General features: G+C 55.4%; 1 protein-coding gene across 6 annotated transcripts in view; it reads right to left on the reverse strand.

Moving 5' to 3' along the window:
- Positions 1 to 13,536, reverse strand: part of VGLL4 (vestigial like family member 4) — a 150,981-nt gene that overhangs the window by 3,018 nt on the left and 134,427 nt on the right. For all 6 annotated transcript variants that reach the window (XM_027584183.2, XM_027584184.2, XM_027584185.2 and 3 more), the window contains 2 exons: positions 5,324 to 5,546; positions 154 to 277 (listed from right to left, as the gene is read on the reverse strand). In XM_027584183.2, coding sequence (XP_027439984.1) covers positions 154 to 277; positions 5,324 to 5,546 — 347 coding nt within the window. The remainder of the gene's footprint in view (positions 1 to 153; positions 278 to 5,323; positions 5,547 to 13,536) is intronic.

The raw sequence follows: 13,536 nt of genomic DNA on the forward strand, positions 1-13,536 counted from the left end.
CTCATGCTCAAAACAAACCTCTTTCAACCTCAATAAAACCTAAGCTCCAGGGGCTAGCTGTTCTGTCCACCGCACGATGTAGAAGGAATGCAAACACCCCACGTGAATCACGGCCACCACCCGCCCCACGCGCACGGTGACTTGGTGACTTACAGCTCGGGGCCCTCCGGTAGCTGGCCGGCCCGGCCGCTGCGCAGCCACTGTGCACAATGGGGCAGTGGGAGAGGTTGCAGTTGCGGGTGCTGGCCGAGGCGCACGTGATCACCGAAGGCCGGTTCTGGGGAGAAGAGGAGGCTGCGGTTAGCTCTGGCTCGGGCGGGCGGACGCGGGGCGGTGGCACTCACCCCAGCTGGTCACCCCAGTCCTTATACACGTGCCACAGCTGTGAGGCAGAACGAGTCTGTGTGTCCCTTCACCACCACGGAGGGCACTCTTCCTGCCTGCGGGGAGCCAGGGGCCGCCATCCATCGGGTCCCAGTCCTCTGTGCAAGGCCCTCAGCAGTACTGCCTCCACTACTCTGCTGCGAGCCTGTCCCGCAGCCCTTCCTGACAAGAGGCAAAGCGAAGGCCGGTCCATCTGCCGCCCAGAGTGACCTTGCTAACGCACAGCAAACTCCCAGCGAGTGGGCCTCCGCGGGTGTGTGAGGAGCCTCCACAGCTCCTGCGGTCAAGTCCCCAGGGCAGCCCGGTCCCTGCCCTTCTCGGCGTGTGCCCTATAGCCCAAGGGCTTCTCTGAGCCCTTCCAGTACCCTCCCAACACACTCCCAGTTTTTGCTTAAGCTAAAGACAGCTCAACTTGGTTTCTATTATGACCACACAAATCCTGATGGAGATGGAGACGCAGGAAGTACATCCAAGTATGAACTTACGTGCATCCCACCCCTGGCCCAATTTGCTCTGCCGACGCACACTCCTTCCCCACGACCACCGCACTGTCTGCCTGGTAAAAACTGTTACTTGTTCAACCATCACCACCTCCCCATTCAGCAAGTCAATCATGCCTTCCAAGTGCTCCCAGAAGACCCCAGCACCTGGCTCCCCTAGCTGTGCACACTTCAGAGCAAGGACCAAGAAGCGTTTCTGGAGCCCCAGACCTCGGCAAGTATCCAGGACAGAAAATACCTGTAAATCAAACAGCCTCCTCAGGTTCTAGCCAGAAAGACATCTCCCGACAGCACCAGAGACAAGGTAGAGGAGGATGTGCCTGGATTTCCAGGAAAACCAGAGGGGAGCTGGCTGAAGGGCCCCCTCAGAAGGCCCAAGCATAAGAACAATGCCGATGTGAGGGCAGTCAGGGTTTCTCTACCTCTGGCCTCTCCTTTAAAGAGTTCAATCAGTAGCCAGGATAAAGACACAAAAGGCTTGCACAGCAAACCTTCCCATGATGGGAAATGAACAGGAGTGAAAAACATGTTCTGTGATAAAGATCCGGACCTACAAGGATGGGCCGGGACGTGCTTGAGCCTAACACCGAATTACTCACATCGAAGATGGGGGAAGACGCAGCTCAGCAGCAGCATGTAAAGGAAAAATTGGGGGTTTCATTACTAGCTCAACACATCAGCAACGGGGATGGAGTGAGTGTGACCCGTCACAGTGTGGACAAAAGTGGTGCAGAGAGAACGTGGCTTCGAGGCCAGGTCTGCTCCCCACATCAGACAGCACCTTCACCGCTCACCTCCACTCCTCCGTGGGTGAGACGGGAAGAGTAGCAGCTGAAGAGGGGGCTGGAGGACCGCCCGAAGGTGAGAGTTTGGGGCCAAACCTGTGGTGGCAGGGGTCCTGCCCTTCAGGGCTGGTCTTGCTATCCCTGGAGGGCAGCCTGCAGCCTGGAGCCCACCTTCTGAAGGTTCTTTTTAACCCTGACCCTGAGCTCTCCCTGGCTCCCCTCTCGTAGAATGTGCCCTCCATCCATGAGGTGGGGCTAAGGCGGCCATGTCCATAAGTGACCTCTGCCCCGTTGGCCAGGCTAGAAATCTGACCCGGGCGTGGGGCCAGCTACTAAGCCAGACTGAGTTATGAGATTCAGGCTGACCTCAGAAGTCAGGGGTGGTCACGCCAGGCTGGCTGTGTGGCTGAGAAGCAGAGAGAGAAGGGGATGCAGAGACATGGACCGGCACAGAGCCAGGGGAGGGAGGGCCCGGCTTCCTCACCAGCCCTCCCGGGCAAGGGCTGGCCCTTCCTTCCTGATCCTGCCGTACCCATGACCCCGGGCTCCCGGAGACGCCCCAGGTCCTCCCAGTAAAACTCCCTTCCTTTTGTGCTTCTGTCAGCTCAGGCTGGTTTTTGTTCCTTGCAACTAAAGTCCTGACTGACGCAAATGTCACCAAGTGGGGGCCTGTCTTGGGGAAGGGGTCATGGAAGGTGAAGAAATGTAAAGCATCAGAGAATGAATTTGGGGAAGCTCAGAATAAAGCTAGAAGAATCAAGTCAACGTCCAGCCTAATGTCAGCCACTCGGGACAGAAGGTGGCCCCTGAGCAGGGACCAGCAAGGCAGAACCCGGGGCGAGCGTGGGGATGCCGTGAAGACGTTCTAACCTCACTCCTGGTAGTAGTGGGTCATCTCCAGGAACCCCCTGGCCGGGGACGAAGGAGACGCTGGGGACAGACACATGGACAGCGGGCTCGGCCTCTCTCCTCCCTACAGCCCAGCCCAGGGCGGCCTGGCGGAGCGCTCCCGGGACGGGCCACACCACCTGCCCCCTCGGCCGGGCTGCAGCGCCACACACCCACCTGGAACCGGCCTCCCGCCTCCAGATGGTGAGTGTGGGGAGCTCCGTGGCCCAAACTCCCCCGCCACACCCTCGCCTTCCAGATGGCGAAAACGAAGGCCAGAAACGAGTAGCCTGCTGGAGCTTCCGCAGGCAACCCGCGGCAGGGCCAGGCCGAGACTGTCACTCACACCCCACTCAGCCCTCGCCCCGCCCCTGCTCTGGCTGCACCCCCCCACCCCGGACCCCCGGCCAAGGCCGCCTTGGGGAAAAAGCTCCCAGAAGAGAACCATTCTTGTTACTATGTACCCCTACCCTGCATCTCCTCATCGGCTGCTGTCCTCAAAGCCACTCCCGCCGGCTCTTCCATAGCTTTCTTTAGGTCACACCATCCCCCCAGAGCCGCCATCACAGAAACATGAAGCAGGTGACACTTTCTGCAGCCTCCCCAGACGTGCCCTCTCTGGGAACTTTCCCATCCCAGTTCCCATAGATCTGAGTGGGAGGCTTCCCCCGCCCGCCCTCCACCCAGCGCTGTGCCGTTGCTCCAGGAAGCCCCATCCCCATGCCTTCCCTGGCTCAGAGCCGCAGCCCGGCAGGCACCCCTCCCCACGGGAGCCACCCTGACAGCGCGCCGGTGACACCCACCCCAGACGGCAAGGCCAGCCCGGTACCTGGCACAGCACTTGGTAACCGTCCGAGAGGAAGCTCAGGCTCCAGTGACCACCCAGGCCATACCATGCTGGCACAGGAAGGAGCTCGATGAAGGGTCCCCAGGGCCATAAAACACATGCTTCTCCACCAACCCCGGCCTTGAAGTTTAGGCCTGGGCCGCTGACACATGTCAGGGAAGCCAAAGCCACTGTACCTGCCCTGGGAAAGCTATGAACTTATTCCACGGCCACTGGCTTTGTTCTCCATCCAGGAATCCCCTAAGAACTCAGGTGGGAATTCAAGGTCCTCAGTCCTAGAAAACCCGCTCAACAGCCCCACAGCACATCTGACGGGCCAGGGGCCCTCTTGCTGGACTGGGCAGCCAGGCACACTTCGCAGAAGGGTTGGGGAGAGCATGGTGAAAAGAGCCAGGTCACTCTGTCCAGTGGCACACTTCTCACACAGCAAATACGACCAGGATCAACCAAAAGACCCTCAAAGTCACAGAAACCCTTGCTCCAAGCCAACACTACAGCTTCAGAGACAGCTGTTCTGGGCAGATAGTTCCAGGGGTTTCCGGGAACTTCCTCCCCCAAGCCACCATGGGCTCAGAGACTGAACTTCCCAGTGGAGGCCCCCCCCACCCCATGCCCCATCGAGGGACTCCTCACAGCACTGGCTGAATTCCCTGATCCTAGAAACCAATCTCTGATGCTTAAACACCCTCTCCTTTGGCCTCTGAGTGCAGCTCTCCTGCACGCACCCACCTCCGTGACCAGACTGTGAGCTCCTTCCAGGCTGGAACTGCATCCTACACGTGTCTCTGTGTCTCCAGGGCTTTGCAGCGCCCCAGGGCACAGTGCGCACTCCGTGAATGGAGGGGTAACTTGGCCCCCAGTTCCTATCAGAGTAAGTGGCTGTCTGCTACTGGATAACTGGTCTCCGCTGGACAAAAACCCTGAGTGCCTCTAGCTTGCCTGACCAGCTTCTAGCATCCTCCCCCCCCGCACACAGTAGGCACCTACCCAGTTTCGTTAAATGAATGAAACAAATGGAATGGAGATGCCTGGCTCCCACACAGGAAGCACAACGGCTCGTCAGCCTTACTGGGACCCCAGGCACCAGCACCCCCTCTCCCAATGCCCAGAGCCCGCCCCCAACAGTACGAGAGACTGGATCAGAGCCGGGCAGGGGTGCTGTCGCGGCGGTGGGGGGCTGCAGGGAAGCCGTGCCATGCGCAGCAGCAGAGCCCCCAGCTGTGCCCAGCATCTCCTCGGGACACGGCACCTGCCTCACTCACTGTCCGTCAGTCTTCAGCAAACGCTGACCGGGGACCTATTGGGTCACAGGCCCCAGAGGTTCACAGAGAAACACCATGGGCTCGGGCAGGGATTCCAAACCTCGATGCTAATGCTTCCTTTGAAGCATTTCCCCAGGAGCCCCACTTTTGAAATACTGTTGTTTTTTTTTAATCAAGCAAACTGTGTTTATTAAGAATTTAATTTCCTTATTTTCCTTTAATAAAAAAACATCCCTACCCGCTAATCACAGATTCCTCACCAGCAGGAGCTAATAACCGCTCTGACCACTGACTCTATAGGATTCCAACCCAAAGCAAAGGAACCTGACATTTAACTTCGTCGGTGTGACCTTCTAACAGGTAAATGCAGGATCTTCCTTGATCCTTCTAGAAACAGGATCGCCGAGGAAGACTGCTGAAAACAGACTTCGCCTAAACCAACCCTGCCTTGTGCAAAGACACTAAGCCCCAGAGAGGTTAAACGTCTGGTCCAAGGCTGTCAGGCGTGGGAGGCCAGGCCCGCGCAGGTCTCGGTGGCATTCGGTGAAAGGGTCCGTGCTGCCACCGCTCCTCCTTTCTCCCAGCGCAGAACTGAAGCTAAACCCAGCTCTCCCACCACCTCCCTCCTGGCCCTGAACCCTACGGACAGGGGCATACCTGCTGCCGCTCCGCTGGGGTCAGCGTGGGTGAGATGCCTGCCGGCCTGCTGGCGTCCATGCTGTTCTTGGTCAGTGCTAGTGGCTGCTCCAGGCTGAGGCCGGGCAGGGACGCGAACAGCTGGCCGCCGTGCAGGCTCACGGTGGGGGCCACGGCGCGCTCGATGGGGCTGCGGCTCCGCTCCCGGGGGTCTTTTCGGCAGTCTCCGTTGGCAGTCTTGCTCCTGAAAGAGGGGGAAGAGCGCTCAGACGGGAATACCCGGCATGCCCCAAATGGCGAACGGGATGCCGGCCCTGAGCCAGGCGCTGCACGCTCATGATGTCACAGAGTTCTCCACCGCGTGGGGGATAAAGACTTAGCAGTGTTTCCGTTTCCCGAGGCTCAGGTCAAACAGCTCACCAGGAAGCTGAGGAGCCCCAGTGCTAACCCAGGTCGGCGTGACTCCAAAGCCCCTCGGTGGCACCCTCACCCGGCATCCCCCCCCGCCCCACATCAGAGCCCTTCTATAATAAACTCCACGGGCTCGGGGCCTGGAGAACTAGCTGGTGTGCTCGGGGCTGGCTCGGCTGGACATGGATCTGCCATTCAAAAGGATGAAGAGAACGATGACGCAAAGTCACCAGACACCTCCTATGGGGTGGATCCTGTTCTGGGCCTCCAGCAGCATGAGCTCTCCAGATCTTCCCGAAAGCACAAAGGAGATGCCAGAGCTACCTTTCCAGGGGACAGAACCGAGACTCAGGGCAGCGGAGCCACAGCTGGTAAGGGGTGGCATCCCCGCAGCTCTACCATCCGGAACACACCAGCCACAGCAGTCAGCTTCAGCAGAGTCCCGGAGACCGCCGCCGCATGTGTAGCGCTTGGCAGGTGCTGTGGGGAACACGGACGGGGCCGCCAACACCACCCCTCCCCACGACCTGAGTGACCTCAGCTCTGCAGCATCTGCTAGAGAACCGGTTGGGCACAGCCGATCAAAGACCAGGAATGCTGGTTCGGCTCAGCTCCCTCCTGCCCCGTTTATTGCAAGGGTTCCTTCTGCCTCGGGTCTTGGCCCCTTCCATCCACCACGGTCTTTGCTGCCGGCACCTTCTTTTTCTCATAACAAATGAGAAGTCTTTTAACTAGAAATGTGGCAGATAAAAATTTCAGTGACTTTTCTTTAAGGAATGCAAGTTATTCTCAGAGTCCACAAGCGACCATTCTCTTGCCTCAGTGGACAACCTGTTTTATAGCAGAGACGCCTAGGCTCACGCACTAAGAAACCCAGAGAAAGCAAAAGTCACAGCCTGCCTCGCTGCCTGTATAAGATAAAAGGTACGTTGGAATTTTATACACACGGGCAGGTGCAGGTGTGCAACGGGCACGCCTTCTTCCATCGTAGGCTCACGTGCCCTTGTAGGAAAGAATACATATGGTCCCGTGTTCCCTTTGCCCCGTCCCCCCAGTGGCTATGTCTTGGAGAACTTCAGTGTAACACCACAGGCCAGCGACGGACAATCGGCCAGCCTGACTCAGATGTCCTGCGTTACTTGTATTCCTCCACCACGACCTTTCTATAAAGCAGATCAAACCACATCACGCCCTTAGTTACCATTCTCAGTAGCTCAGCACCCCTTCTAGGCCTTTCCCATTCTGGTCCTGACCACCTTTCCACCCTCACGCCAAGCATGGCGCTCTGCAGTTACAACAGTCTTCTTGCCATTCCCCAAGCAGACGTGCCACTTTCGGCCTCTAACCGTGTGTCTGTGCTCCCCCCCACACACAACCCACTCACTGCTAACCGTGCCCGGCCCCTAACCGCATGTGTCTGTGCCCCCCCCCGACACACACACAACCCACTCACTGCTAACCGTGCCCGGTGCCTGACCGCGTGTGTCTGTGGCCCCCCACACACACACACAACCCACTCACTGCTAACCGTGTCCGCAGCTTTAGCTGCTGTGCCCTGGATCCCTGAGCGCCCTGTGCACACCTTTCATCAGGAACCCATCACACCACTATGAGCAATGTCTTCATCTCTGCACCGCCCCCCGACTTCCCTGGGGGCTTCTGGGAGCGCACCAAGCCTGCACACCCTGCACTCTCCTTGCCCAGCATGCCGCCTCGTGTGGCAGGCCCCCCGGGACCACGAGCGAACACAGAGAAGCAGCACACGGGTGACCGGGGCTGGCCACGGAACTGAGGACGGGCAGAATCGGGAAGATGTGAGGGCTGGGGAGCCAGCTGCAGGGTTGTTCGTGCCCTTCGGACGGGTGCCGAGCCTGGATCAACATTTCCTGCTAAATATACGTTTCATCACACTAGGAAAAGGTGACATCATCACAGTCCCCATCCTCAGTATCAGGTTTCCTTCTCAAGTTGGATAAAATACATTTGACAAGGTACGTAAACTGCCCCCGACACAATCTGCCCGCCGCCCGCCAAAATGAGCTCTGCGGAGGCCGCTGAATGGACCGTAGGACTGATGAGCTTCCCAGCCCGAATCCGCCTCTGTCCAAATCAGACTCCGGTTTCTCAAGCAAAGTTAACTGAGCCCCAGTTTTGTGAAGGCTACAGAAAGGGAGACACAGCCCTGCCTTCTTGCAGGCTCGTGACCCAAGGGGCAGCTATAGCACCAGAGAGCCAGACAGGCCCTGGATGGAGGCGGGATGCTGGAAAGAGTCGAGGGATGAAGAGCCGCCCAGGGCTGGCAGGACGGAGCAGCCGCAAGCTCAGGCAGCACCTGTCTCCATCCAATGCCAAAGTCACCAGCACACACATAGGGCAGCACCCATCCCCCGAATCTGATGTCCAAGCGGCACTTCAGTATTAGTAGAGTGCGGTGATGTGTATGAACCCGGCAGAGCCTTGGGACAGCCAGACACGGCCTGGGGACCAGTAAACCACACCACAGGGGAAAGGGACGCCCCAAGGCAGCAGTCCATTTGGGGAAGGTCCAGTCGACCCCGGGTTCGACGGGCCGGCAGGCTGCTCGGCGGGACTTCCTCAGCGAGGCTCCGTGACCCTAGCTGTGTGCTACCACAGCTCTAGAATTGTCTCAAGGCATCCAGCTAACAGGGCAGAGGTGAAGAGAGGCCAGGGCCATACTCACAACCCACGCCCCCGAAGACCTGCTCTGCACCCACACTGCCCCCAGGAGCAGGGGAAGAGGACTTTGGGGAAGGTAACCTGAAAAGCGGTCAACTGCAAGCATGACGCAGTGGGGCCTCACAGATCAGACAAGACACTGACAAACACAGAAAGAAAATGTCTGAAGAACCCGGTGTTCAATTTTAGTAAAATTATACATTACTCAATTTTCCAGCTCATTTTCCTGGTTCCCGGAGCTTAAAGACAGACACTGTTTTCCATGTTTCCCCCTCCTCCAGTGAATCATAGCCCAGGCTCCATGGTTTCCCAGAGAATCATGTGCTCACGGACAGTAGACAAACCACACGCTTCCCGCCCGGGAGATCCAAGCCGCCCCCGTTCTAGTTAAAGACAAAGTCTGCTTATGAAAAACCAACTGCAGCCCCGTCGGGGCCCAAAGGGCTTCCAGGTGCTGGGCGGCTGACTCCCGGGACCCCGGCCCTCGCTGGGAACCCGCACTCACCCGGGGGCGGCACCGCCACTGCCACTGTTCGAGGACAGGAAGCAGACAGGGGGACAAACGTGGAGAGGAGGTAAAAAGGAGGATGCCTACTGCACGTTCCTCCAGGACACAGTGTCCCAGGAATGCCCTCTCTGAGCCGAGAAGCCAAGTGTCCACGGTGTCTGGGGGAAAGCGCCGTGAGACAGCAGAAGAATCCATCCATCACGTGAAAAAAAGTGCACTGTGTCCATCTGTATTCTCATTAAAGTGAGGTTTTCCTGCCCTTAAACAGGAGCTCAGACTTGAAAGCAAACCCTTGGGAAGGTATTACTTGTTATTCTGGAGCCTCAGCTGAACTCCATGAACTACTGACAGCTATTCAATAAACCAGTATGAGCCTGAATTCGGCCAGCAGAGGAAGGGCTATGGGCAGAAGCCATTTTAGTCAGTGCTTTCGAGGACACATTCTGGGCCCCGCGCCTCCCCCCGCCCGCCGCCTTGTGCTGCAGGTCTCTGGGCCCAGATGAATGAGGCAGGGCCCAGTCAGTCCCTGCAGGAGCAAACTGAAGGTGTGCCACGGCCTCCGCATGCACAACAGTGGGGTGCAGACCCCGAGCAGTGGTGAGGCCCCGGAGCGGGGCAGGGGACCATGAGGGGAGGGTCAGAGCCAAGACACAGGCCTCTCCCCAGCACAGTCCTCCCGCTCCCCTTCACTCCTTACTGGAGTGGTCGCCCTCTGGGAACCTACAGGACAGTAACAAACCTTCACGGTCCAGCACAAACAAGAAAAGTAAAGTAAGGGGGCTCCTGGGCAGCTCAGTCGGTTAAGTGTCTGCCTTTGGCTCAGGTCACGATCCTGGGGTCCTGGGATCGAGCCCCGCATCGGGCTCCCTGCTCGGCGGGGAGCCTGCTTCTCCCTCTGCCCCTGCCGCTCCCACCACTCATGCTCCCCCGCACGACTGCACACGTGTGCTCTCTAATAAATAAAATCTTCAATAATAATAATAATAAAGTCCGTAAAGCATTTTTAATTTTAAAAAGCTTCCTCAGACAACATACTTAATGCCAGTGAATGCTACACTTAAAAATAGCTAGAGGGGGGCGCCTGGGTGGCTCAGTCGTTAAGCGTCTGCCTTCGGCTCAGGTCATGATCCCAGGGTCCTGGGATCGAGTCCCACACCAGGCTCCCTGCTCAGCAGGAGACCTGCTTCTCCCTCTCCCTCTCCCCCTGCTTGTGTTCCTGCTCTCGCTGTGTCTCTGTCAAATAAATAAATAAAATCTTTAAAAAAAAAAATAGCTAGAGGGGTGCCTGCCTGGCTCAGTTGGAAGAACATGTGACTCCTGATCTTGGGGTTGTGAGTTCGAGCCCCACACTGGGTGTAGAGATTACAAAAAACAAAATAAACTTCTCTTAAAAATGGCTAGAATGGCTATATGTCCACATAATTGGTTTTTACTAGTATGAGTTTTGTTTTGTGCACTTGAAAATATCCTAAGAAGGGGTCAACAGGTGTCATCAGAGAGCCAAAAGGGTCCAGGGTCCAAAAAAGGTTTGGAGGGAGCCTGTGGTATGGCTGAGCCACAATGTGGAAGGAGCACAGGTCCCATAGAAGAGAGCCTGCCTATTACCTGAACATTCATCCAGGACTATTATGTGAGCAAAAAATAAACTTCTGTTGTTTTAATTTGGGGATTTATTGTTAGCAGAGCATAGCCTACTTCATGCAAAGACATTGATCCATTGATTTGTAGCATTTGTTGTTACCCTGGGGAAGTTCAGAACCAGACTGATATTTGTTCTGTGTCATTGCCCCACTTTATGTAATCCTCACTCCCTCCATTAAAAACAAGTTTTGGGTTTTTTTTAAACAACAACAACAAAAAATGGCTAGAATGGTACATGGTATGATAAAAATGCCTGACCAGAATTAAAAATAATAATCATTTTTTAAAAACAAAATGCATCCCACAGCCATTACTAACTGAGTCTCTCGGGTTTAGAATGGGGTAGGTGGTGCTGTCCCAGTTTTACAGAAATGAGGAGCATGATGGTGAAGATAAACACTTAGCCAAGGATAGAGGTAGAGGCAGAGCATCAGTCAGACATACCGACTGCTCAGCCATCCTCTCCCCTATGAGAGCCCCTCACCACCTCCTGCTCCGCCCTAGGCTTCCAGGAGGTCTTCCCCCACCCCCAGACTGCGAGGATGGAGGGAACAGTGGACACGCGCAATGGGACCAGCCCTCCATCGTGTCAGCCTTGCTTTCCAGTCGGCCAGCTCCACGGGATGCTTTGGAGGGCCCCACACACCCCATGCTCTGCCCTCTCCCAGCACCCCGGGTAGGGCTGGGCACACGGTGGACGTTTAACTCTTCACTGAATCACTGAATAAGTGAATTATTGAAGTACCTACATTATGTGTGCATCCAGTGAACAGCATCCGTGGTGAATGAGAAAGGAATTAAAGAAATTTCAGAGACAATTCCCAGCAAGAGAGACTTTCTGAAAAAGCAGAATTTAGGGAGCATTTAAATATTGAGAATAAACAGTAGTGAAATGTTTTTTCTCTGTAACTACCTTCCCCATTTTTTGTCCTCCTGCCCCCCCCAAATGTCCCCTAGGTCATCAAACACCACCCCGCTTTCTCCTGGTGAGCAGGGTAATTCACGGCTTCCTGACAAGCAAGAGGGCACTTGGGTGTGTCCCCAAGACACCCCATCCAGCCTGTCACTCCTTGGTACCAACTACAGACAGGAAGCAGAGGGGTGGTGACACCACCAGGACACCGTGGTGCAGAGGGAAGGCAGAGACCCCCTCCTGGGTTCAAGATGATGAGCTGTGTGTCACAGGCAGGAAAAGCTGGGAAATACTGGCATTCACAGTGCCCCAAAGACACAGAACAATTTGGGACCTTTGCTTCAATCACAAACATGTGCTGGTCAGCAGTGGAAAGGGGACAGAGACTGCCTTGACTTTAACTGTGGGGAGACACTGTGTTGCATGTGACCATTATCATCACTTGACAATAAGAAAAAAGCCAGAGCCCTACCACCATCAAAGGTCCAAGGGGACCCAACCTGCGCATGAAGGGCACTGCAGTCGGTGAATTACGCTGTTGCACTTCTATCCACCCACAAAACCATGTTCCCCCACGAGCTCCCCACAAAGGTACCGTCCCTCTTCTGCTAGCTCAGATTTCAAAAAGCAACTACATGGAACCAAGCCACACACCTATTTGCTCTATTGCATGACATGTGCAACCTACAGTCCCAGTGAGAAGCGTATACCACTGCAATGTTGCCCTTAGGAAGTAGTGTCCAAAAATATAATGAACTCAAAGTCAGGGAATTCCTCCATTTACCCTGATTATCTTTATTATCGTGAACTATCATTTATTGAATGTTACACGCCAGATATTCTAGACCTTACTGTCTTATTAAACCCCTCACTACACTGCAAAGTATCATCCCCGTTTTACAGGGGAGGAAACTGAGGTTCAGAGAGGTTAAGTAGCTCATCTAAAGTTGCAAACAGTACAGTACAAGGATTCTAATGTCTAATGTCTATGTGACTGGCTCCAAAGCCTTTCCTTTGCCCCTTTCCCTCTCAAGAGAGAGGGAGAGCAGCAGGGAAAACGACAAGGACCTGTGTACCCACCACCCAGGACTGACAGATGAAATCACACATGGTGTTCGCTTCTGACCTTTTCTTTCCTCTTACGGGAAATGCTGGCAGCAATCGATGCAGCAGAAAGCGGCAGACACGACCGAAGCCCTTCCTTCACGCTCCCCCTGCCCCGGCTCACGTCCCCCCTTCATCTCCAGATGCACCGCTGTTCTGTATCTGGGGGGTCTTCCTATCTGAGCTTAGGAACTCTCACCACAGAGGAGTCTGTCTATAAACACCACGCGGCACATCTTGAATTTACATTACGGCCTCACACCGCACGTACCGCCTTACGACCCCACTGTCGTACCGTCATCCTGCTTGGACCATCATCTCTGGTTTGTTCTTGTCCACCGTCCCATGGTGCTTCTGTCCTTTCCATCCTGGCAACAGGGGTTTCTGGGTGCCTCTCAGGTAGGCATCTAGAAGTACGCTGCTGGGTTGCAGAGCTTACCACCCTCTGGACTTCAGCGGATGTCGCCAAAACCCTGTATGACGTAGCCGTCCACTCGGCACCGGCTTAGCCAGCGGTGCGTCACCGGCCCTGGCGACGTGCGTCCTCCACGATGTCCGGCTTTGGCGGCCTGTGGATTTCTGCCATTCTTGTGGCGTGGAGTCATTCCTCCTTGGTATTTTAACTTGCATTTCTCCAGTCACCAGAGCAGTTGAGCATATTTTCATACATCTATTGGTCATTCTATTTCCCACTATAAATCGCTTTTAATTTGTTATGGGTTGAACTGTGTTTCCCCCAAAAGATGTTGAAGTCCTAATCCCCAGGACCTGTAAATGTAATTTCATGTGGAAAGAGTCTTTGCAGATAATCAAGTTAAGATGAGGTCATGAGGGTGGGCCCTAATCCAATAGGACTGGCGTCCTTATAAAAAGGGGGAAATTTGAACAAAATGGCAAAGGGGAAATGGCACGAGAAGGAGAATGCCATCTACAAGCCAAGGAATGCTTGAGGCCACAAGA

This window comes from Zalophus californianus, chromosome 1 (assembly GCF_009762305.2).
Source record: "Zalophus californianus isolate mZalCal1 chromosome 1, mZalCal1.pri.v2, whole genome shotgun sequence".
Classification (NCBI taxonomy): domain Eukaryota; kingdom Metazoa; phylum Chordata; class Mammalia; order Carnivora; family Otariidae; genus Zalophus; species Zalophus californianus.